Source organism: Archocentrus centrarchus, chromosome 5, assembly GCF_007364275.1.
Source record: "Archocentrus centrarchus isolate MPI-CPG fArcCen1 chromosome 5, fArcCen1, whole genome shotgun sequence".
Lineage (NCBI taxonomy): Eukaryota > Metazoa > Chordata > Actinopteri > Cichliformes > Cichlidae > Archocentrus > Archocentrus centrarchus.
In genome coordinates, this window is record NC_044350.1 from 3,771,857 (window position 1) to 3,797,530 (window position 25,674).

At 40.5% G+C, this 25,674-nt stretch overlaps 1 protein-coding gene across 1 annotated transcript in view; it reads right to left on the reverse strand.

The window, feature by feature from the left end:
* epha8 (eph receptor A8) overlaps nt 1-25,674 on the reverse strand; it is a 146,480-nt gene that overhangs the window by 102,505 nt on the left and 18,301 nt on the right. Inside the window, exon 2 of the mRNA XM_030728472.1 lies at nt 14,636-14,700. Coding sequence (XP_030584332.1) covers nt 14,636-14,700 — 65 coding nt within the window. The remainder of the gene's footprint in view (nt 1-14,635; nt 14,701-25,674) is intronic.

The following is a 25,674-nucleotide window of genomic DNA, read 5'->3' on the forward strand; positions in this document are numbered from 1 at the left end:
CATGTGTGTAATTTTTGTGGCCACTCATGATCTTTACACATACTATATGCTCCTGCTCCCTGCCATTCTGTGTTTGTATTGATTGTGTTAATGTATGTCACACTGTGTGCACAAGTGCTTTCTGCCAGTGGAGTGCCATAAGTGCTTCCCGGCCGGCGTGCTTCGCTGCACTTTGCTCAACACAGCGGTCCCATCGTCACAGTGTATGCGAAAGGACCTTAAATCCCAGTGACTTACGGTCCTTTCACAGATCCTAACCCTAATATGTAAAAGCAAAAACAAAAACTAAACAATAAAATAGATGTGAAGATATTAAAACAAGTCTTATAAACATGATTTTCAGCTTAATATAAATGGCAAAATAATGTTTATAGATGTATTACAAAGTGCTTATTAATCAACTACAAAAATTCCAACTTTACAGTAACCATGCAATGTTTATGGATAATTTAATTTAATTTAAAAAACAAACTAAACTAAGTGCATGCTAATGATAATTTAATACTTTCTTTTGGGCTTCAGGTTTTATGAAGTCAAACATATCTAAAATAGCTTCTTAAACAATTAAGGTGGTCTAAATGGATTTGCCAGTCTCTAATTATGAATACTCATGGTGGAGATTATCAAATGTTTTTGTCTTTTGGAGAGTGCATTTGCTTTTTGTTTTGTGTGTGTGTGTGTGTGTGTGTGTGTGTGTGTGTGTGTGCGTATGTTTATAATACCTTGTGGGGACAATTTTCCTGACATATACTACGTTGTGGGGACCAATTGCTCCTTGTGGGGACTGGAACCTTGTCCCCACAAGGGGAAACCCTGTTTTTGGGTCAGGGGTCAGAGTTAGGGCTAAGGTATGAATTGAGTTTAGGTTAGGGTTAGGGTTAGGTATGTGATGGTTAGGGTTAGGAAAAGGGTAAAGGTAAGGTTTAGGCTGTAGAAATGAATGGAAGTCAAAGGAAATTCCCCACAAAGATAGCAAAACACACTTGTGTGTGTGTGTGTGTGTGTGTGTGTGTGTGTGTGTGTGTGTGTGTGTGTGTGTGTGTGTGTGCATGTTTCATTTGCAAAGATATTGGGATGTAGGATGCCCTAAAATGCATTAAATCATTAATCACAATCATTGGTGACTTATTGTGATAGCCTTGTATTTACTCTGTGATATCTACCTCCACTATCTACAGCTGTGAATGTAAACATGAGAGGTCTGATGAAGCAATCAAATCAGAATATGGTCAAAAATGTGGTAATATTTTTTCATTACAGATACTGAAATTCACAGAAAAAAAATGGCTGCAGGATCAGGAGGGTGCTAAATGTGGTCCCCAACTCCCTAAAATAATAATTAAAAAAAATAAAGATACACAAAGGAGGTCGTCTTGCTCTGCTTTTCAAATTATTATTATTTTATGGTTAGCCATTGCCCTAGCCTGCTTCACTAGTCCAAACAGTCAATAATTTTATCACGCAGGCTCTTTCTGACTGTCCAACCAGCCTGAGGATGTTTCTGGATTTGTCTGTAAGAATTTGTCTGAGCATCCATTTTCATGTTTCTGATCCTGTCAACCTCTTTTATTGTCTGCTTAATCTACACCAACAAAAAACAAGTGTTAATAAGGCAAAATTATTCTTCGGTTCAGTTGACCAGAAGCAAAACGTGTCTGAGAATGATTCCAGCAGGCAGTGCCTGAGTAATCAGGGGAATTTATGGGCTAAAGAGGCCGTTAATAAGCAGATTAATAAATTAGATTTTGAAATGGGCTATTACTATTTTGTTTTTTTTTATTATCACAATTATTATAGTTTCCTCAAAGAGTCTTTATTACAAGGTAGAGATGAATCACATTTATTCTGAACTTTGAAAAAGAAAATCACAATGAACAAATTCAGAACACAGCAGCTGCATTTGCTCCTTGTTGTTCTCTCGATTAAAAATCTCTTTGTTAGTTATTTATGCTCAATGCTAGTGGAACTAATACACCGTAGTTCTTTTGTGAAAAAAAAAATAATACCATGATGGCAAACATAAATATCTGTTTTTGAAGAAATCAAACACTTTTGTATGTTTCCTGTTTTCCCAGAACATATTACGCCTCTGAGGTCTAAGTCATCAAAGGTGATAATCCTGAGCTTAGCCCTAAGTCTAACTCTAGGCCTATATTTTAGAATAAGTGAGGTCTGGGTGAAAGCCCAAAATTATTCTGACTGATGACAGGGTTAATCCCACACTAAAAGAGCAGCTTAATGGTTTACAGCTGACAGTAAAGCATCTTCTGTCTGGAAGGAAGGGGAGCGCTTTGACTCTAGAGCATGTCAGATCATTTCTGATCCAGCACCTGTAGGACATCATTGCCTTCACCTGGTATCTTTATTAAGTGAAATATTTCCAAAGAGCTGCTGCAGAGGTGAGTTAGCATCACCACCATCCAGCAGCAGTTTTGCTGAATTGTAAAATGCTGCTGTCTCGTGGGATGTTGTACAGCCAATTACACTGTAGCGGACAGTCATCGAGAGGGTAAGAGAGATAGTTCAAAGACAAGCTGAAGGTGTCTTAAGGAAGTATGTAATCAGACCCAGAGGATAGTGCTGCTGATAGCAGCAGAAAAGCACCCAGAGGGTTCGTTTTCTCATTCAAAAAAGCAATTCAGAACTAATTTAAGTGTAATATCATCAATTAAGTCATAACACAGTATAGTGAAATACATTTTTTATGAGATGCCTTTGCCTGTTTCAATATAAATAAGCATGAGCTTAATAATGTGAATGAACAACTGATTTACTTATTATTATGATTAAAATATGGTTAAATGACTTGCAATCATTAAAAGTTCAATTAACATTTTAAGAATACATTTTCTTTTTATAGTCTAGTTTTTGGGCCAACGAACAGAAATAAAAGATGAAGCTATGTCAATGACACTACTCTGTATGGCAGTGTTTCTTTTTTATTGCTTTGCAACTAACTATTTCAAAACTTTTCTTTTTCACTCTCAGAACTTTAAATTGCATCCTGCCCTGCTTAGGAAACTTCAATTAGACACTTTGTTTTCCTGTGAAATGATAAAAAACAATCAGTGCTGATGGTCGGTGTTCTGCTCTGATTTTATCCAGCGTACTCCAACTTTAGAAAAACATCTGGACCAGCTTGTTTATCATTTGAATTCACATGCCAGTTTACATGTTCATGCTATACTTTTGTTGGGTCTGCTCCCATTCCCTGCTACTTACAGTAAAACAGTGAAAGAACTTGTCCTGTGAGAAATGCAGTGGGGAAACTAATTATTTGATCCCCTGTTGAATTTGTAGGTTTGCTCACTTCCAAAGACAGTCTCTAATTTTTAAGGTGGTTTAATTTTAATGGGGAGAAATACAGAGAGAATATCAACCAAAAATCCAGAAGAAAAAAACACATTAGGACATACACACGGAAGACTGGAATGGGCTACAAGTAAGACTGGGCCATCAGTAGGAAGCTTGATGACAAGGTGAAAACTGTTTGTGCGATTATTTGAAACTGGAAAAAATATAAAATGACCATCAGTTGCCCTCAGTGTGGAACTCCATGCAAGACCTTGCTTCATGGGATGAGGATGATCATGGGAACGATGGTGTATCAGCACAAAACGACATGGGAGGAGCTTGTTAATGATCTGAAGGCAGTTAGGACTACAGTTACCAAGAACACCATTGGTGACACACTAACGCCATTATGGAGTAAAATCTTGCAGATCCTGCAAAGTTCCTGTGTTTAAGAAGACACATGCACAGGCCCATCTTAAGTTTGCCAGTGAACAGCAAAATGATTCAGAGAAGGACTGGGAGAATGCTTTTTTCTGCTAAGGATATAGGACAACGTCACTGCATTGAAGAGCCAATGGACAGAGCTATGTACTGTAAATCTTGGATGAGAACCTCATTCCCTCAGCCAGAACACTAAAGATGGGTTGTGGATGCATCTCCCAGCACGACAACGACCCAAAACATACCCCCAAGGCAACAAAAGAGTGGCTAAAGAAGAAGCACATCAAGGTCGTCGAGTGTCCTAGCCAGATGTGGACCTCAGTCCTGTAGAAAATCTGTGTAAGGAGCTGAAGCTTGAGTTGCCAAGCAGCAGCCAAGAAACCTAAAGTATTTAGAGTTTCTGTCCAGAGGAGTGGACCAAAATCCCTCCTGAGATGTGTGCAAACCTGGTGACCAACTATAAGAACTGTCTTACTGATGTGCACACCAACAAGGATTTCTCCACTATAAAATACTTATTTCACTCAATGACATGCAAATCAATTTATAACTTTTATGCAATGCGTTTGTTTTTCTTTTCTGCATTGTTGGTTGATAGTCTGACTCTCTCCATTAAAATGAAACTATCATAAAAATTAGAGATTGTTCCTTGCTTTGTGAGCAAACTTAGAAATTGAGCAGATGATAAAATAATTATTTTCTCCACTGTGCCTACATAATGAAAAAGCTATAGTGCATATGGTGTATATCCAGAGGTTTAAATGCAAGGAGATTGCAGGGTGTGTCTTGCCAGAGGGGATGTCCCTGACTTGTCTAATTTATTTCATTTCCTCCCTCTGATTTTTAGCGCTGCATCTTAGCAGCAAAATGAGAACTAGATTTTCACCGTCAGCGCGTGCAGTTCTGTATTAGTAGGAATGACAATGCATGAGGAAGGAGGGGCATGATCCATATCCCATTCTGCTCAAACTTTTCATTATACCACATTATACGGCCACCAAGCACCACTCTTTGAACATGAAAAGTACAGCTACGTAAATGAAAGAAAAACGAAACGGATTCAGAGCAACAGATCAGTGAATGTTGCATTTTTTTAATCATTTCTTATTAAATAATGAAGTTAAGTGTTAGCTGTGGATGACTGGCACTAGGTGAAAGAGAAGTAGCATGTAGCATCTGGGATGTTAAAAACCATTTAATCATTTGTATCATTACGTTTGGTTGGATCATCACCGTCTGCAGGAGGAAACCACGAGGCTGAGAATACTGTACATAATAATTTTATTTTAAATAGCTACATAAATATTATTGTAAATGTTTTCTCATTTTAAGATTTTTTATTGGTGTCATTTATGTATAGTGCATGAACTGTGCTAACATCTCTGACCCATTTGAGCATCCTGAAGGGACCTCAGGTGGTGTCTTCGGATCATTTCGAGGCACATCAGCAACGCATGCGTGCATACTTTTTATTGGTTCCTACAAGCTTCCTTCTTGTGCTGGAGAGTACCTGCCCCGGTGTAGGAGCTAAAACAACCCCACAAAAAACAGGGTTTGATCATTTCTAGTTTCTGCACTGCAAACACACAAAAAGGAAAGGCTTCATCCAAGAGTTACAACAACTCTGAAAAGTTCTAAAGTGCCGATTGGGTACACAATAATTATCTAGCCAGGTCCAGTGAGCCAGTCTATGCCAGGGTATGAACACAGAATCTTATTTGTCAAAAAAAAAAAAACTAGTTTGATTTTAGATATTAAACTAGAAACTCCTTACTAAAATAGTAAAAATTATAGTTGGTGGGAAACTGCCCAGCTGCTCGACTGTGTGGCTCAGCTACATGTCATGGAAGGTGTTTTGAAACAGAAATATGTAAATGTATGTGTGTATGTATCTCTCTCTATCTCTGTGTGTGTGTGAGCGGGTGTGTGTGTGAAGAAAACAAAAACAAGGAAAAAGAGAAATATAATAAGTAATGGCAACAGAGTGTTGGTTTTTGACACTTCAGCTCATCACTTGCTCATACACATGATGGCTTCCCTGGCTGAAGTTAATCACACTCTCTCTCTCACACACACACACACACACACACACACACACACACACACACACACACACACACACACACACACACACACACACACACACTGTACTGTCAGCTGTATCGATTGTGGGGTGGCCGGTGGATGAACCTGTCATGGCCAACATAGACCGGAGTGGAGGATAATGAAGTCTTCCTGCCCTATTTGACAAGCTCCAAGAGAGTGTAGTGCAGACTGAACAAATGTGTGTGTGAGAGAGAGAGAGAGAGTGAGTGAGAGAGAGAAAGAGACATAGAGAGAAACAGAGAAAGCCAAACTGCGAAAGATGCTCCTGGGACAGCCCACAGGCGTCCTATCATTGCCTGAATAAATTGGATGGAAAGAAGCCCCTTGAGTTGAAGACGTGATCTGTCATCATGGCATCTAAATGAGACCTGCAATGGGAGCGGTCAGGGTGCTGATAAAGACATAACCCTCCACACACACACACACACACACACATACATCGATTGAACAATAAGTGCAAGCTGACAGTCCCCAGCCATTTTGCTGGGAACATTTTAATCCGGCTATAACAGTGCTAAAATATTTTACCTCCTCTATCTCTGTCCCTCTCCTGCTGTCTCTCTCCATCATTTCCATCCATGTTTCTAGAAACAGAGCTTTGCTCTGTGGTGATGTTTTTATCTCTAGTTAACTAATTTACTGCCCCACCTATATAATAAGGTTATTTGCTATTCATTATAGAGAACTATAAAGTGATTATAAACAAATTTGTGCCAGCCAAGCCAATTCGTAATGAAGGAAACCTCCCCAGATCTCCACCTGATCTAAACCTCAGTGGCATATGTAGGAAAAGCCCAGTGCACAGACGCCATCCTACCACTCACAAGAGCCAAGGAATCGGTTGCCAGACAACAGAGGATGCCCCCAGTCATGTCCCGATGTGTTTACATGAATCTTTCTTTTTTTTTTTTTTTAACATTTTTAAGTTTAATTTTCATTTTCAGTCAGACACCAAAACAAGCCTTAATGTAACTCTATAAATTTATGCTATTTTTTTTTAGCCCCCACTATAATGTTACTGAACACAGTCTATCCCAGATTAAATAAGTATAATCAAACAATTTCTAAATACAATGAATGAAATTGGCTCTATGGAGCGAGTCAAATTTAGATGTGTTAGTAAATTATCTTTCTGTAAGGGTTAGGGGTGTCACCACAAGGCCAGAATCATGCAGGCACCAGCAGCTACATGATAGCGCTCACCTTCAACCACCACAAACTGCTGCTTGTTACAGTATGTGCACATGTAGGTTTCTGTTTTACCTCGCTCCTAACATCTGATGCAGTTACTGTTTGGAAAAAGGTGCCATCAAGAGAGTGTGCATCATTGTGAATCTTTTACTGACCAATAAACATGCAACCGCAGAATGCTAGTATTTTATCCAAAAAAAAGTATCATATACACACAGGTTGTCAGTATATTGGCTGTAACACAATTTGTGTAGTTTTGCCTCTGCCACAGCAGTAAAACCTGATTTACCTCAGTAAATTTACCTCAGTAGATTTACCTCAGTAGATTTAAAATCAAATCATCAAGATATGATTGATGTGCAGCCTTTCAGCTTTAATTCAAGGGATTCAACAAAAAAAAAAAATTGCCTTAACTGTTTGGGAATTGCAGCCATTTTTAAACATTTTCAGAGGTTCAAAAATAGCTGGACAAACATAATTTTAAATATAATGACTTTTTTTTTTAATAGTTTGACAAAAACTCCTTTATAGTCAATGACTGCCTAAGGCTAGAATCCAGAGATATCACCATTTCCTCCCTTGAGATGCTCTGCTATACCTTTTCTGCGTTCAGTTTCGTCTTCAATAGCTTAGGAGCATGCTCTATGGGCTAACATCAGGTGACTGAAATGATAATGAAGAATATCCCATTTCTGTGCTTTGGACCATTATCCATTTGGACTGTAAAGTCCAGTCTGACCAGTTTTGCAGCAATTAGCTGAATCTGAGCAGAGAGTATACGCCGGGAGGAAGGGTTAAAAAGACAGGACCCAAGGGCCCATTTCAGATGGAGCTTGATGTGCCCCCATTTGAATCAGGAGGCAGAGATTGATCGGCAAGTTGAGCTGATGAAAAATCAAAGAATCTGAGTGAATTATGCTCAAAAACACATTTTATAGAAATTATAGGGAAGATTTCATGTGTCAGCAGTTGTACAATTTTAACAGATAACAGGCATAATTTAAGACACCCAATGCAAAAAGAGAATTAATCTGGCTGTTGTGACTGCATACTGTAAATGTTTGTGTCCAGCATCCATCCTTCTGCCTAAAAATGACTCCACATTCAAGAAACCACACAATGACAGTTTTAATCCATCTTCCTCCAACATGGATATGACACGTATTCCTCCTGCGTTCCCTCTGGGCACCCTCTCTATTTCTCCCTCTCACCTTTGCCTTTTTCACTCACTCTTAGTGACGTGTGTCCCCTCCTGAACAATACTTCAGGATAAAAATAACATAATTGAACCTGCAGACTATCAGCACATCCATGCTTAATGTATTTGTTATGTCACAGTACAATCACATAATGCTGCTGAAGCCAAACTTCTCATCTACCGTGACTCAAACACAGTGTGACTGTTCATGTAGGAGTCACACTTGGTGCAATGGCTTTTTGTAACAAAGTCCTTCTGCTGCAGTTGTGTTTTCTCTAAGCATAAGACCGCCAGAGAGCTGCTCTGCCCGGAACCTGATGCTGCTATCATGGCACATTCATAATAATGTAAACTGCCAGGATGGCAAGAAAATGACCTTATATGTGTGTGCGTGAGGAGAGAGAGGGAGTCAGAAAGTGTCAAACATACACCGGGGAAAATAATTATGTGATTCTCTGCTAAATTTGTAAGTTTGCTCACTTACAAAGAAGTGAATAGTTTCTAATTATTATGGTAGTTTCATTTTAATGGAGACAGAATATCAACCGAAAATCCAGAGAAAAAAACACATTACATAAAAGTTATGAATTGATTTGAGCGTCACTGAGTGAAATAAGTATTTGATCCCCAAGCAAAACATGACTTAGTATTTAGTGGCGAGCACAGCAGTAAGATGTTTCCTGTAGTTGGTCACCAGGTTTGCACACATCTCAGCAGGGATTTTGGTCCACTCCTCTTTACAGAAACTCTCTAAATGCTTTAGGTTTCTTGGCTGCTGCTTGTCAACTCAAGCTTCAGCTCCTTACACAGATTTTCTACAGGACTGAGGTCTGGATACTGGTTAGGCCACTCATGACCTTAATGTGCTTCTTCTTTAGCCACTCCTTTGTTGCCTTGGGGGTATCTTTTGGGTGAAGACCCATTCAGGACCATCTTCATTGTTCTAGCTAAGGGAAGGAGGTTCTCGTCCAGGATTTATTGTACATGGCCCCTCATTGTGGTGAAGTCATCCAGTACCCTTAGCAGAAAAACAGCCACAAAACATAATGTTTCCACCTCCGTGCTTGACTGTGGGGATGGTGGTCTTTGGGTCATATCACCATTTCTCTTCCTCCAAACATGGGTGGTTGGTTGATTGATTGATTGATTGTAATCAATAAATAAAATTGAATTGAATTGAATTAATCTGGCTGTGCCACATGGGCACACAGTCAATCTGTGGGAGCAAGGATTCTGGCCGGGTTGAAGGGATCAAATACTTATTTCACTCAATGACACGCAAATCGATTTATAACTTGATGTAATGTGTAATGTGCTTTTTCTGGATTTTTGGTTGATATTACATCTCTCTTCGTTAAAATGAAACTACCAATAAAATTAGAGACTGCTCATCTGAAGTGAGCAAACTTACATATTCAGCACGGGATCAAATAATTATTTCCCCCCATTGTATTTATCAAAGAACCTATGAAGGTCGCACTAATGATTTCCTTTCTTACACAATCACAGAATACTGCCTGAAGTTTATATCACATTATAAGTAGTGTCTCAGTTAAAGTTTAAAAGGAACCCTGACAATGAATACACATATCATTGTTACACTGACGCTATGATCAGATATTAGAGCAAAAACTGTAGATGTTTCAGTTTTTATTAAATTTGAAAGAATGCAACCTACACTGAAACCTGAGAGCCACCTCCCTGGAAATGTAGAAGAAGAAGAAGTGGAAAAACTGGAGGGACAAATATGTTTGTCCCCCAAAAAACTGACCACAACAAAGAGCAGGGACCCAGGAGGGGAAAAAGACCCAGCATTTTATTTGTTTCTGTCGGCTGGCACGGCTTATAAAACACCAGGACACGACCACAAGGTGACTGATGCATCACGCACCAGCACAAGCATAAATGCAGTGAGATCGGCTAGCGATGTAAGCTACATCATAGGCTCTACAAAGATTCACGGCAGAAGTCTCAGTCAGGTCTCACAGTTACAAACATTAAGAGCAAAGTTCTGCATTAACAAAAAAACAGCAACAACAACGCACATGTGACACATGCTTGACATCATCTGGATTTGATCAGCAGAGTTAAACTAAAAGATGTAAAAGCTCAGAAGAAGCTTTGCAAAGGTATTACCCTGCACCTCTGCCCTCATGGTAGTAACGTGTATTCACCATTCTCATAATGTGCAGAAAAAGACGATCACGGCTGATCGAGGGGAAAATCATTGTCTCTGTGTGTCAGTTATAGCCCTATAATATAGTCCTCTTCTGCTTGTTTATCCTAGCCAATATTATGTTCACACGCATAACCATGGCCCATATTTACCAGCTCATGGTGGTACTACTAAACAAAACACTAACTGATAAAAACACTAAAGGTTTTAACAGTCAACTGATTTAAACTGCTGATTATGTGTTTAGTTTTACAATCTCAGCACCACTGGAAGCTCATGTAAGAGACTACTGAGCTCAGAGATTGGCTGCCACTTACTAAAATGCTCTTACTGGGTCTTTCTTCTGAAAATCTTACAAACACAAGCTTGTGCATTCAAGTGTTTGTCTAAGAAATTATATTATGTAGCACACTCACAAATTAGATGTTAGTATTGTTGATCTAATCGAGAGAGTTTTGTACCAAAGCAACCCTGATTCCACGGTTGTGGTTGATATATTAGTCATTGCTCGCCCAAACTGTGACATCAATAAAGCTCCATAATGATTTATACTTGTGCTTAAGTCAGGTCTTCACCTACATCATAGTCGTAGCTGTTCAGAAAAAAAAAAAAATCACTGCTTCCTGCTGGAATAAGAAAAGAAGAAGTTTAAACAGGGAATAAAGTTTTCTGAAGAATGTCTCATCTTTTCTAAATGTTGCAGCAATACCCCCATCTGAGTATCCTAACTGCACAGAATGCTCCTATATTAATATATCATAGAAATACCTATAAAGTCTGACCTGCTTTCACATTTGTGCCGCCACACTGACTGTGCTGCAGAAATTGGGGGTACATGTCTTGCCAAAATCACATCGTGAGCCAGCAATCATTTTTGGCACATCCTGGCATTGTTGGACAACAGTGGGGAGCACCAACTGGTGTTAGAAGCATGTGTCACCTAGCATTGTCTATGCTCCTTCTGCTTTGCAACTCTGTGGAGAGAAGCTATAGTAAAAGAGATACAGCAGAACATATACCATATACCAAATCTGACTACCACACGGACTCGTGCTCATAGTCAGCCCTAGCCCACCTATTGTTAACAGCTATGCATCAGGACCTATAAATTCTTATTATTATTGAAACATCCTGTATATTTATTCTGGTGCAGTGCTAGAGAGGGGGCTCAAACCATTAAACATGGGTAGTTTTCTGGTTTTCGCTCAACATGGCTGAAAAAAAAAAAAGAAAAAAAAGCTGAAAGCAGAAGCTGACCTGCAGCAACAAACCGCTGCTGCTGCTGCTTCAATAGCTTTGCTGAGGATCATTTTGAATGCATCATTATGAAGCTCAAAACATACACAGTCTACTGTAGCACTTACTGCTCCGAGTAAATCAAACCTCCCACATGGAAGGCAGCAGCTCCTTACTTACATTAAACAAGCCCAGCTTTCTAACAACCACTGTGTGCCCAGACAAGCAAACTGACAAAATACAGTTGGAAGCTGTCAGTGGTGAAAATGTAAACAACCTTAATTCTGTGTATGCACAGTAATGTATTGCCAGAGATACCAAATGTTGGATACACTCTTGTCAACACCACGATGGCATTTATCCAGCTATGAACATGTTTTTCTTTTACTATCACAAAATGTCATCAGAACAATTTAGTGCTTCTCTCAAGTGGAAACATAAAAAATTAGCAAAAGCATCTTGAGAATTAAATGTAACATAATTCTTTTTAAAACACTGCACATGATACACACGCCACCCTTTAGAGGATACACAGCATGAGGAAAGAGATGCCATTTTTTTTGTTGTTGGCGCGGCAAAAGCAAAGAGGTAGTTCTGATAACTCTGCGACCTTGACTTTGTTTGGTGGTAACTCCACAGCAACAACAGCAAAAACTGTGGAATTCACATGGAATGACTGAGACCTCTTTGCAGCTATAGCGATATATTACTGCCGTACTATGAGGCTTATTTGCATTTAAAGCAGGATTTTCAGAAACATTGAAGGATAATTAAAAGAAATCATCTGAAGAAATTTTTATCACATATGGAAGTGGGTCGGTACAGTCAGCAGCTGAAGTGGGCCGGAACGATCCAGGACAGAATTCCAACACCGTCAGTTAACGAGTAATTAAATGTGATGGGCACTTTAATACTTAATGACATCAAGCAAGTGGGCTGCAGTCTGGCTTTGTTTCCAGCTGATGCCATGAGGTTCCTCACTCATCAAATCTGAAGATGATGTCATCCCATGGTTCCCTACTGCACACATCCCTTTTTCCTTCTCATCCCTGTCAGGTGGGGAAGGGAAGTGAGCATAAATTTAATTACTTTTTCTTCAGTGGCAAAAAAAAAAAAAAAGAGGCTCAGCAAATATCACCAAATACACAAGATGTTTCTGTGCAAGTTGGCCAAGTGCCTTGCTAGACTGAAGGTGCAGTTACTGTATTTGAAGTTATCACACATATTTTTCCTTCACTCTCAGAGATGGAGAAAGACGTGAGAACGAGAGGGCACGAGAGGCAAGTGAGAGACGATTTCAAAGGTGAGGACTTCTCAGCAAGTGACACTTGATAATCTGGAAATTTAAAGCTAACATGTAAAGTCTTCATTCTGTAGATTTTTTTTAGGCAAACACAGACCTGTACACGATGAGTTGGAGAAACAACAACAAATGTGCAAGAAACACAACAATTATTTCATATTTTTCAAAGGTCATGTCAGAATATAAAATAATAATAAGGATAGTGGGTCATTTCCAGTGTTGCGGTAATGTTTGAAACAGTGATGTCATCTCAGTTTAGGTCAAATGTAGCAGGGTACGAAGCTGTCAGTGTGAACTTAAGCTCCCCGTGCCTCACTCAAAAGTTTGGGTTCCCACTTTAATCCCCGAATACAGTATATTAAAATAACAGCTGGGCAACAGTACAGGATGTAACAAGCATGTTGCAATATTTCGGTTTCTGTGCATCTGTGATTTTTTTTTTTTTCTTACTGTGTTGCTCATATCCACATTTTTTAACGACAATCTGTATAAAGCATTTATATTACCAGAATTTCTCTAGCAAAGTAAAAAAAAAAAATTGGTAATGGTATCATATTCATACACCGTCTGTGACATCATGTTGAATAGATGGCAGTCACAGAGCCACAGTGTTCACACAGGAAGGAGGGCAGGGTGGATAGATAGGTCAACAAAACGATCATTGTTTCAGATCCTTAACCTATATTTCCTTGGCTGATACCTCTTCAGCACAGGGTTTCCTGCATGTAAATGATACACTCAACATTTCTTCTGCAGGAGCACCGCAGAGAAAAAAAAATCTCTCATCAAATTATGAGTGAATATTTCCTGCACATGAACTAATTAAATGAAACACTACAAGATGAGTTTATGTAATCTAGATGTTAGAACACGGAACTGTCGGGATCGAGGAGGCTCACTTCTCACGCTGATTTCAAGCCGAAGGAGTGATTTCGCTCAAAACTCTAATCCAATTCTTCCAGCTCTTTTCTCAGGACTTGAAAGACAATCCATCTGTTCCTCCTGGCCACCGTTCAATCACACCGCCTTCTGTTGAGTGGGCCGGAGGTGAGTTAAATGTTTCTAGCACTTCACTGACAGCCGGGGGAGTCAGGGACACAGTGGCATCTCTCTGCTATAAAGATCATGGCTGGAGTCCTACTTCATCACCCCAGGCATCATCATGTGGCATTACAATATGCTAATGCAGCGACGCCGTGCCCTCGCTGTCACCTCATTCTCTCTTTCATCTTTTTCTCTCCTCCTTCTCCGCCTGGGGGCTGAGCCACCCCCACCCCAAATCCCATTCTGTGATGTGCACCTTGCTGCCAGTATGCGGAGGGGGCTTAAAAGTGATGTCAGAGCTGGTGTTGGAATTAGGTGGCTGCTCTGTGTAGTTGTCTGACTGCAAATGACGAACATGTAATTAGCCTTTGGTGTCAGGGTTACAACTGGATCCCATTTAATAAGCACAGGCTTTCCCCCCAACTGGAAAATCAGCTCACATGCTTTCAGATGGGATAAAAATAGAAATCTCAACAGGTATTTTCTGGTTTAAACATGTGCAGCTGGGATTAAGCAGAGATGCAGTACAATAGCATTAGCCCTGCTAACACGGTCAAGACCTGGAAGTCACCGTTTGGGTGTCAGATGTTTTCAAACATGTTTAAATGTGTAGTTTTCTTTGTGTTGCGTGTAAAGTCATTCTTACCCCATGTGACGGATACGCTAGCCACCCCCAGTCTCCTGTAATAGTCGTCGTGTCCAGTAGATTCACTGCAGAAGAGAGAGAAGAGAGCAACACACCAGAGGAGGTGAGTGGTGAACTTTAAATGATTGTTTTTCCTCATCCTGCCCCATCCATCCTGTCCTTCATAACCATCCTCTGTGTGCACTGGCACCCGACAGAGTACCGCACATACACACATACAGCTGTCTGACAGGTGTGACTGATGAGCCGGGACGGTCGTCACGGCAACTCTAAGCCGGGTGTCACATCCGTGATGTCACCTTGACCTGTTTCACCCATCGTGGCACCTCAGAGCTGAAACCTCAGTGGTATAAGCTCAGAATAGATCAGGACATGAAACACTGTTAAATGTGTGGCGTGAAATTGATTTTACCTGTCCTGCATTAACTTGTTTGTTTATATGGATGAAAACCACCAATCAGAATGCTCCTTTTCAAATGCATTTCAAGTCAGGAAAAGTGGCATATGAGATGAACATGCCAAACACCAGCATGTAACTGGGATAAGTCCACAAAGGACAAACATGCCGAAACTTAACAAAGTCGCAAAATGCTCAGAAAGAATTTGACCAAACATCACAACAAAGTGTCACTCCAAACGGGCAGACACACACACACACACACACACACACACACACACACACACACACACACACACACACACACTGCTCGTCTGGCTCTGGTTTTCATATGTTTGCTTACTGTTGGCTGGATGTTTCAAAGGTGCAGAGGTGCCAAACAGCATGAAGGTTCTGGTTTCAAACCTTCCTAGGGCCTCGTGTTTTCCCTGTGCCTGTGTCGGTTTTCTCCCACAGTCCAAATACATGCACACATGCTGGGTTAACTAACTTCGAAATGGGCTGTAGGTGCAGATGTGAGGTCCATAAATGCATGGGATAAAAAGCTGTGAATTTAGCTTATTGTGCAAACCACTCTGAGTGGTGAGTAAGACTAGAAATCAGTCCAGTACTACTACTAACTGCAATAATATTCAGGTATTTACAATGAATGCAGATTTGTTTTGTTTGAAGCCAAGTCAGTCAGAGATTGCTAACACTTATAAGTCGAACTTTTTTTCATAGTTTGTCCGGGGGTGTGACCTGTACTCCGGAGCAACTTATACTGTATGTGAAATTATTAACACATTAACCAAAATACTCAGACACTTGACATCTCCATGAACCGGAGCTTTAAGGCAGTCTTGCGTAACCTGTGGGAGCAGTGGATGATGGATGGAGAGCAAAGCTTCACGGCAACCGGGAGAATGCGCCACCCAACTTTCCTGAAAGTCATTGGATGGATCAACAAAGCATGGGCTTCAGTGACAACCAAACCATCCTGTCGGGATTCAGAAAGGCCAGAATAATTGGAACTGCAACTGACGACGAGTCTGACGAAAGAGGAAGCGGCGCTTCGTCTACCTACAGAGTGTACGGAGTTTTTTAGAAGTGACACAGAGGATGAAGAATTCAATGGATTGGTTTGGTAAACTTGGTAAACTTACTGGGGTTAGGTTAATTGGCTACTCTAAATTGCCCATAGGTGTGTGAAAGGTTGTTTGTCTCTCTGTGTTGGCCCTGCGACAGGCTGGCGACCTGTAGAGGGTGTACCCTGCCTCTCTCCCTGTGATAGCTGGGATAGGCTCCAGCCCTCCGCGACCCTGAACAGGATGAACGGAAGCAAATGGATGGATGGATGGGTTTGGTAAACTTGTTCGTATGTTCTTTATGCTATGGTTATCTGAATAACTGTTAATGTTACGTTAACATACCAGTACTCAGTTTGTAGTCTATGCGTCATGCAGCTGAATGTGTTACGTTAGCATACTGTAGGCATAACCCTGTTCGACCTGTTCTTTAATCCATTATTATTTTAAATTGACTTTCAAGATGAAATGTCTGTTCTTGGTCTCGGATTTTATCAAATAAATTTCCCCCCAAAAATGTGACTTATAGTCACATGTTTTTTTCTTCTTTATTATGCATTTTTTGGCTGGTGCGACTTATACTCTGGAGCAACTTATAGGCCGAAAAATACGGTATTATTAGCTTTGTTATAGCAAAAATGTTTGTACCACAGGTGTGTTTAGTAAAGGTTTTTTCTTTTACCTGGTAATCATGTGGTGTCATGTTTTTTTTTTTAAGTAATCCTTATTTTATTTGCCCCACCTGAAATAGCTAACACTTAGCTTAATTAGCCTGAGCTTGTTGTTGAAATAAACATTTAAAAAGCAGCATGCAAAGCTCTGTTTAGACAAAGTCATTTCAGTGCTGATTGAGGAAGTCCTAAATGGCTAAAAAATAAAAAAGCTCATCTAATTATTAGCTAATAACGCGTCCTTGTGTTTTTTTATATAAAACTGACTGCTAAACTTTACGGCCCGGTCCGGTTGTGTTCTTCATGTTTACACAGTCATTATGATCTAGTGACGATTGACTTGTTGCAAAGGATGTCCTTCTCCCACTTGATAAATCTTTCCTGCCAACAGAGGACCCCCCCCCCACCCCCCCTCCAAAAGAAAGAAAGAAAGAAAGAAAGAATCATCAGATATTTGAAATGTAGCACATAATTTAGTAACTCTGTATAATGCAGCCCAGGACATATAGTATGTCCATATATCAAATCCAGTTTGTTTTTTTAGTTCATCTTGCTGTTATAAAAATGCAAACATTTAATAATACAGTTTGCTAAATTTTAAAATTAAAACCTCCATTTACTGCGAATGACTGCTAGCGGCCTGTCTTCATGGACCACCAAAGGGGCCGCACATACTTTAAGTCATATTCACTTCAAATTTAATGTAAATAACTTTCAGCTCACATGAACTTGTCTTTCTTCTTATAATGTCTGTCAGCTTGAGTTCCTGTTTCGTGCCTATTTACGACACAGCTGCATCAAAAATTCACAACACATTCTATCAAAACACATCCCAACACCTGAGTGACAGGATGGGATGGACAGGTGAGGAAAAAGCAGATCCTGGTGAACTATTAATTCTACCCACTGGCAGCACCCATACAGTGTGCCCTCGCAGGTGTGGTGTGTGTGTTTGTGTGTGTGTGTATCTCACCCCTTCAGCACTTCCAGCTAATATGATCTCTGCCCCAAGGCTGCTTGTCAAGCAGTGAAGTGATGTTCCTCACATTAGAATGAGTTTAACAAAACACTTCACACTTCTTAGCTTTCGGTCTCTCATCTTCATCTTTCTGTTTGACACTTGCTCTTTTCCTGTCTCTCTTGCTACACTATGCAACCATTTTGCCTGAAAGCAGTAAGCGAACAGCAAAGGCCTGCCCCCCCCTCAGCCCATTTCATGTTTTTTTTTTTTTCTCATTCAAATAATTTTTTCAGAAAACAACTGTGAAATGATCTCTGTTGTTACTTGGAAAATGCTGCAAAGTGAACGTTCAGAAGTGATGAGACTGACTGTTCGGAAGTTGCACTTTTGTGCATTTGCATGTTTTGTAGATGGCGGCCTGCTGGCAAAAAGGAAATGGTCACATTTGCATATCTGCTTTTGTTATAGTTGATAAGTAACTATGATGTCTGAAAACCAGAAAAGCACCACCGACCGAAATGTCTGTCTGTCCACAGACGGAAAAAAAGCCGATGTGCATAATGAGTACTTAAAGCATCTGCACAGCTACCGTACGCTCACACAGGTGTTTTCACTTCTGCCTGATTAGATGTCCTCTCAGAACCGCGTGAGCACTTTGTGCTTGACTGACATCTGACTTTCTCGATAACTTAAAGAACAAATACTGCTGTGGTTCTTTTCAATAATACCGCAATAAATATTTCTGACGTTAAAAACAAAACAAACACAAAAACTACAGAATAAGCTAAGACAAAAAGCCCTATAGAATCATTGCTTTAGAAACGTGGGCTAACGCATTAGCAAGCTATTTCCCTTCACATGCAGCAGACATAAAGAAACATCAAATCCAACATTAGCTCTAACACTAACGTCAAACTGTCTGAGCAAAACTCTGTCTGCAGCATCCTGCTGCGTTTTTGTGTTTATCAGCGCTTCCTCACTGAAACAGTTTTCACGTCGCTGCTGGAAACACAGTTGATGGGAGAGTAGAGACTGACTTATATAGTAAATATGCCATGGAGCAAAAATAAGAGTGAAAACAAAGACTGAAGTTGTCTGCAGAAGTGTCTGTAATCATTAAAGTGCCTCTGTTTGTTTAAGCACAGATAATAACAGCACTTTCTTTTCATTTACCATTTAGTTTAGGTTCAGCCACAAATAATATTTTGTTAGGATAAAAAAAAAACTGTTCTGTCTTCAAACATGTTAGAAAGTTCAATTTCTAAGCTTTAAGGAAAACCTGTCTCTTCCACTTCTAAAGGTGCCAAGATGGGTGCACATTTCACATGAACTTTTAGCTTTAAAGGTGATTTTATTTCATTTTTTGTGGGAGGACAGTCTCAAAAATATTATGGCTCGGTTGCACTGGAGTAAAAATCAGAGAGCAACCTCACTGTGACTAGGAAAAATTGGCAGTTGCCCAGTGATTGCTTTGAATGTATTGGATTCAGTGACCAATTGCAAGTAGTTACGGCAACCAGCACATCGCCCAGAGCATGCAACCACTGTCTGTGCAACCAGTTTCAAAGCAGTTGCACAGGTCGCCTTGTCACATCCTGTCACACTGACTGCAATCAAATCTCTCACAAACTGGCAAAGCTTTGCAAACAATTTCTGGACTCTAAAGTACTTTATGTGAGTTTCTGTGTATGCAGACAGCAACATCTTTGCAACAGATTATCACAGATTTATCACAGTTAATCTTTGTATTATCACAAACTGCATGTAAATTGACTGCATGTAATTGCTGACTTGACCCCACTCAGCTGCAGACTGATAGACTGACAGTATCTTATTGCTGTCTTGACACTTCAAAATCACTCTGAAGATGGCAACTGACTGCAATTAGTTGCAGACCTCATCCCGTGTCTGAAGCAATTATTTTGAAGGCAGTGGAATTGCAAGTTCATCGCACAGTTGCTATAATTTTGATCACATTGCAGTCTTCAGTGTTTTCCCTAGTGGGACTTTAGCATTAGTCATAAATATTGGTCAGACAAAGAAAAATAAACACATCACTGATTGAATTGCAGGAACAACAGTGAGTCAAAGTTGTGTTCTCTTCCCTCCAAGTTTGATGTCAGTAAATGAAATTAAAGTTAAACTGATGTTCTAGCTTTCTATAAAACTCTCTACTATGACACTGCTTCGCAGAGCATCTCCTGGTTTCAGGATCAGGAGAAGAAAAACGTCAGTAATAATATTCACACCAAATTGCACTAATAATTATGGATATTTTTAAATTAATTAAAATCCCTAAAAGATGCTTTTCAAAGAACTTAACGTTTAGAGTCTTCTAGTTCTTCCCAAGTGTAACCTGAAAAAGTGCTAATTAGCCAGAATTATTGAAAACACCTGTGTGGGCTGACAGGCCTTCAACACAAATGAAAACGCACACACACACACACACACACACACACACACACACACACACACACACACACACACACACACACACACACACACACACACAATCACTTATATTGCAGCTCACTTTATTAAAATGATTTGGGGTTGTCTGGCTCTTTGGTGGCTCCAAATAGCAGGAGTCAGCCATTCTCAGAAGTAATGAAGAGATCTAATCTGGGTTAGTCTAACTCTGAACTGGCTGCTGTTTTGGAGAGGGAGTTTTGTGTTTTGCTCTCAAGTGTCAATTTGTGGCTTGCACTGGGTCAAGAACACCCACAATTCATAGAGGCAACTAGGATGAGTGTAAAATGAAGTAATGGGGATGGAGCACTCTTCTCTACTGAAGCTCCACTTCATGATTTAGAGTAATAAGACAGGAGCATTTTTCCATAAAAATCCTGCCAAGTGGAGTCTCGTGATCTTCTAATTTCTCTGTGCAAAGGCTGTTGCTCCTCTCATGTGTTGCAGTTCGCTGGTGTGTCACTCCTCCTAATTTGGGCATCAGGCCACCGTGGAGGGCAGTGGGTCAGAACACATAGACAGATGGCAGTGCCACCATTTGCCATCTATCCCTTCCTCCATCTACCAGGCTTCTCTGTGCCTCTCCCTCCTCAAGGCGCCGACATCCCATTGCATCGTATCGATGATGGCCCTTGCTCTCTAGCCAAGGTCACAAATGATGTCGCCAATTACACTCCCCTGACTGCTCTTCGCCGGCCCGCCAAAGTGACATAATGAAAGCAGCGTACCGGTGCAAGTGGATTTAATAATTCTTCAGTGCACCGAGGGAATTTTGCTCGGCTATCCTGTTATTATTAAAGCACGAAAAAATAAAGACAAATAAATCCACTCCCTGAATCCGAAAACATGTGAGGCGGCGTGTTATCACCACCACAGACCGTGTGAAGATTCACAAGCCGTTCCCAGTGGTATTAATTTAATTTCCACTCAAATGAGAAATCCCTCTGTCTTTGAAGGTGGTGGGAGTCATTTATCTAATTTGCTCTAGCTGCCTGAATTATGACTCGTATACAAGCGATAGGGTTTAGTGCCATGTCTGCTGCTTTGCTTTAATGTGACGGCAACTGTGTGAATAAAACAGAGAACAGGCAGTAATTAGCACTTTGTATACACCCCCCCCCCCCCCCCCCCCCCCCGAACTTCTTCTCATCATGCATGCAGGAAAGCAGAACTAAAGCCCAATCCTCTTTCTATTTCTCCCTTTCTTTCTTTGCATCCCACCTCCACCATCAACACCCATTTTCAGAGAGTTCTAAAAGAAGTGCTTTACAAGGCTTTTAAGGGAACTGGCTGACCTCCAGTAGCAGAGCTCTGTCTCAAAAACTCTGTGGCAACAAAGAGGTTAAAGCCTCTGTTTGAGCCTCTGTTTGGTGGAGCCGGGCGGAGGGACCGAGTGCATCTCCTCGAGGACCCTGGGCTTGAAATTGAGTTTGTTTCTGTTTCACAGCATTCTCTTCATAACAGAAACACAAACCATCACCCCCACCTACACCTCCACCAATTTCTCTCTGTGCTGCTCTCCTCCACATCTCGGGGAGCGCCAAATGAAAAAGCTGTCCGCCAACTTGGAAGCTTGTTCCCACTCACTCAGAGACACAACACATATTTCCCAGGGCGGCGGTCAACTTTCCACTCCGCCATTACTTTTCCCTCTTCTCACCCCCGCGACTCCATCTGACCAGTGGGTTCGCTCGGCGGCTCGCCGTGTGACCGCCTGCGGCCTGGCACTTCGTGTCGCAGGCATGTTTCAAATCAGCCAGGCCTGCCAATGCTTTTGAAAAGGCAGCAGTGGTCATGGCCGGCTGAAAGAGGAAGTGTATGTGACTGGAGTCAACACGGAAGAATTATGGCCTGTCATAGAGCAGTTCGCCCACAGCGTTTGCGATGACTGGATACAGCCAACAGCAACAGTGTCGCCTTTAAAGAAATATAACACAACAAACACAAAGAGGGAAACACAGACAGAGGAAATGACTGAAAAGAGCAGATGCTCAAAACTTCATTTCCACCCCAAAAAACATTTCAGATGGAAAAGTGCAGCCATTACTCTACACAAAGTGTATAAACGCACACATACGCCATCTATACATGCACGCAGCGAGATAGGCGACAACGTATGATGGCAATCAAAAATGTGCATCGGACTAGTATCTGGAAAAGAATGATACATAAATGTACATCCTTTCAAGCAAATGCATACACTCACACGTATATGTACAGACACACTCATTGATGGCACCAGCTCTTGGGCCAGACAGGCACTGTGACAGCTGTGTAATTATCTCATCAACACCTCCCTGCTCTAACAAGCTTCTCCTTCTCTCGTCTCTTTCTAGCCGCCTGTAACGCTCCTCATCGACGCTGCGACCAGAGACGATAAAAGCCTTCACAGAGATGAGAGGAGCTTCACCAGAACACCGAACCCTCGCTCTCGCTCTTATTTTCCCTCACTGGCTCTCACACGCACAGACGCAGAGCCATTGTCTGTCCTTTCTAGTTTTGTTTTTAGATTTGCTTCACAGTCCCAACAGCAATTCCCCGCTCTCCAATTATGAGAACAAGTCCACATAAATGGCTGCCTCTTAAGAAAACTCAGACCAGTATGAAATAATTTACAATCATTCCTTCCATCACCAGTGGTCCCCTCCTCTCCTTTTCACACATGCAAACGTGTGTGTGGTGTGTTTTTTTTCCAACAGTAATTCGGATGATGACTGGTGACAGTTACGAAGACGTGCGCTGGTTTAAGTTAGGCAGATGAAACGAAGAAATGAAAGGTGGAATAGAACTGAGGGCGACTGATTTGATTCCTAAATTGTTCATTTGGTGCTCACGAGCAAAGAGAGAGCACAGAGTTAGTAGATCATGTTACTGCGCTCCACAAGGGCGCTTGAGTGCCCAAGGATGGTGGGTGATTAAAGTAAAGTGGTTTTCAAGCTTTTTCAGATTGAAACTGTTAAGTAAGAACAGGCACGATTGTGACTTCTCAGACACGACTGCTGCGGAGTGAAAAATCAGGAACATGATTTTTATTTGGGATAATAAGCTTGTCACATACTAGGAGAAATGCAAATACATTTATCATGACTGTACATGGGCATGTTTACATTTTTTTTATACCTGCTGGAAGACATTGCCTTAAATCAAAGCGCCCGAAAGCCCTTTTCAGACATGCACTTCGTGCCATTAAACTGATGGGAACTGAATATGCCGGCTTCACGTCTCAGTGAGCGCTTTGGTTACTTTGTGTAAAAGCTGCTGCAGCAACCTTACTGGGTCGAACCTAAACTTTACTCATGACTTCCTCCAAGGCACGACTCTAAATGGATGCAGTCACATTAAGTGACTCTAATGCGGCTATAATGGCTGCTGAGAAATGGTTCAGTTTTAGAGATCTACAAAATCCAGGAGGTGGAGGCAGACTGTGCACTAAAAACTGTTACATTTAGGTGTAGGTGCTGCATGTAGCACTGTGTGGATAGTTTTCAATGATAATAATGATAATAATAGTTGTTAAATTTAGGCACCGAAAACATCTTGAGGAAAGCTCTTCTTCTCAGGAGCTTTAGTAATAGTTTGTGGTTTAAGCTCAAATACACCCCTAACAACTGTAGCTACAAATGCCAAAAAGAATTATAATTTGGAAGTGACACACCCATCTCATTGATGCCATAAACACTTGGGTCAGGGCACAGACATCGATGGACACCTTGCACATAAACTGTTTTATAAAATTGGCATTAAGAGTGAATTAACTGAGAACGGTTAGTTGATTGGACGCTGGTGGTGGAAAGTGCATATATATATATATATATATATATATATATTATATATATATATAATATATATATATAAGCTTATATATAAGCTGTGGGTCAGGAGGTGCAAGGTTAACTTTCCTCAGGGGTGCAACGTGGGCGTACTTCTATGAATTTATTCACGAGGAATGAATACCTGCGCTCACGAAATTATTTATTTTTTTTTTTGCACTGATTGTGTTTTTACTTGCGCGTGACTTTTGACCTAAATATAATTCCATGAGATTCAAGTTTCAAGGTTGTCATGCCAAGACTGAGATTCGCAGGTACAACAGAGAATATTACCTGATCAGAGTTAGCTTGAATCACCAGCACCTTTAAAGTTTTCTTCATTAGAAAGCAGCTTTTATCTCTGCTTATCACCCTGGTTAATCTCCAAAGACTTATCCTAGAGTAAAATAAGTCTGTTGAATGTGCGTTTACATTAGATTCATGGCTTTGTTTGACAAGATTTAAACATTGCATCAGAAGACGAGAAAAACTTCAATAAACTGAGTTGAGTAAAGTTTGCTCAGCCAGTATTGACTTTCATTTTACAGAGAAAGGAACAAAATCATGTGGCTTCCTGGATGACAAATGAGCTGTAAATAACCGCAACACATGGGAGCAGAACTCCAGGCTGGGCTCACACCCAATACATCATGTTTGTGTTGCTGCAACCAACAACATATGCTACTACACTTATGCCAGTCTTCTTACTGGTCATTTTTCTTCTGTTCTTACCTTCTTATTTATTAATACTTTGACAATTACTAAGCAATTTGTAAAATAATTACTAGTATCTGTAAATATTGTGTTTAGTGTATTCTTAATTGCAAACCTGATGGTGAAAATATATATATATATATTATATATATATATATATATATATATATATATATATATATATATATAGTGTGTTGTGTGTGTGTGTGTGTGTGTGTGTGTGTGTGTAGAGAGCAGACAGTTTATTTTACATCTATTTTCTGTTGCTGTAAACACCTCCATCCTGGCTCCTCCCACTGTGTCCTGCAATAAACTCAGGAAAGAGAGTTGGACTTCATGGGTTCGTCTTAGAGTAGCAATTTCTCTCTCTCTCTCTCTCTCTCTCTCTCTCTCACACACACACACACACACACCACACCACACAACACACACCACACGCATGCGCACACACACACCCACACACACACACTATTTGATACTGAATGCTCATCACTGATAAGAAGGTAGTGATCTGTGACAGAGGCGAGCAGCCACTAAGGGAAAGAATGACACTTAATGCAGTGACTGCATCTTTTTTGATGAAGTTTACCTTTAAAATGTGCACTGGATTGGATTACAAACCCGAGTACCTCAGCTTATTCCATATTATAATGACGCATTATTTTTTTTAAATGAATGCAAACATTGTTGGGTTTATTTATTCTGTTTAGTATTGTAAAGGGCTGATGCCTTTCCCTGCATGCATGAAGCCTGGATTAAGGCTGTTTTTGGCCAGGCTGCCAATTTATCGTATATGATTCAGTAATGAACTCATCATGATATATTGAATGGTTGTTACAGGGCTAAGCCAGAGACACACAACTAGTCACACTCATGTTCACACCTATGGCCAACTTAGAAACATCACCTACCTACTTACGTAGTATTGTCACAATAAAGAAACAATGATGT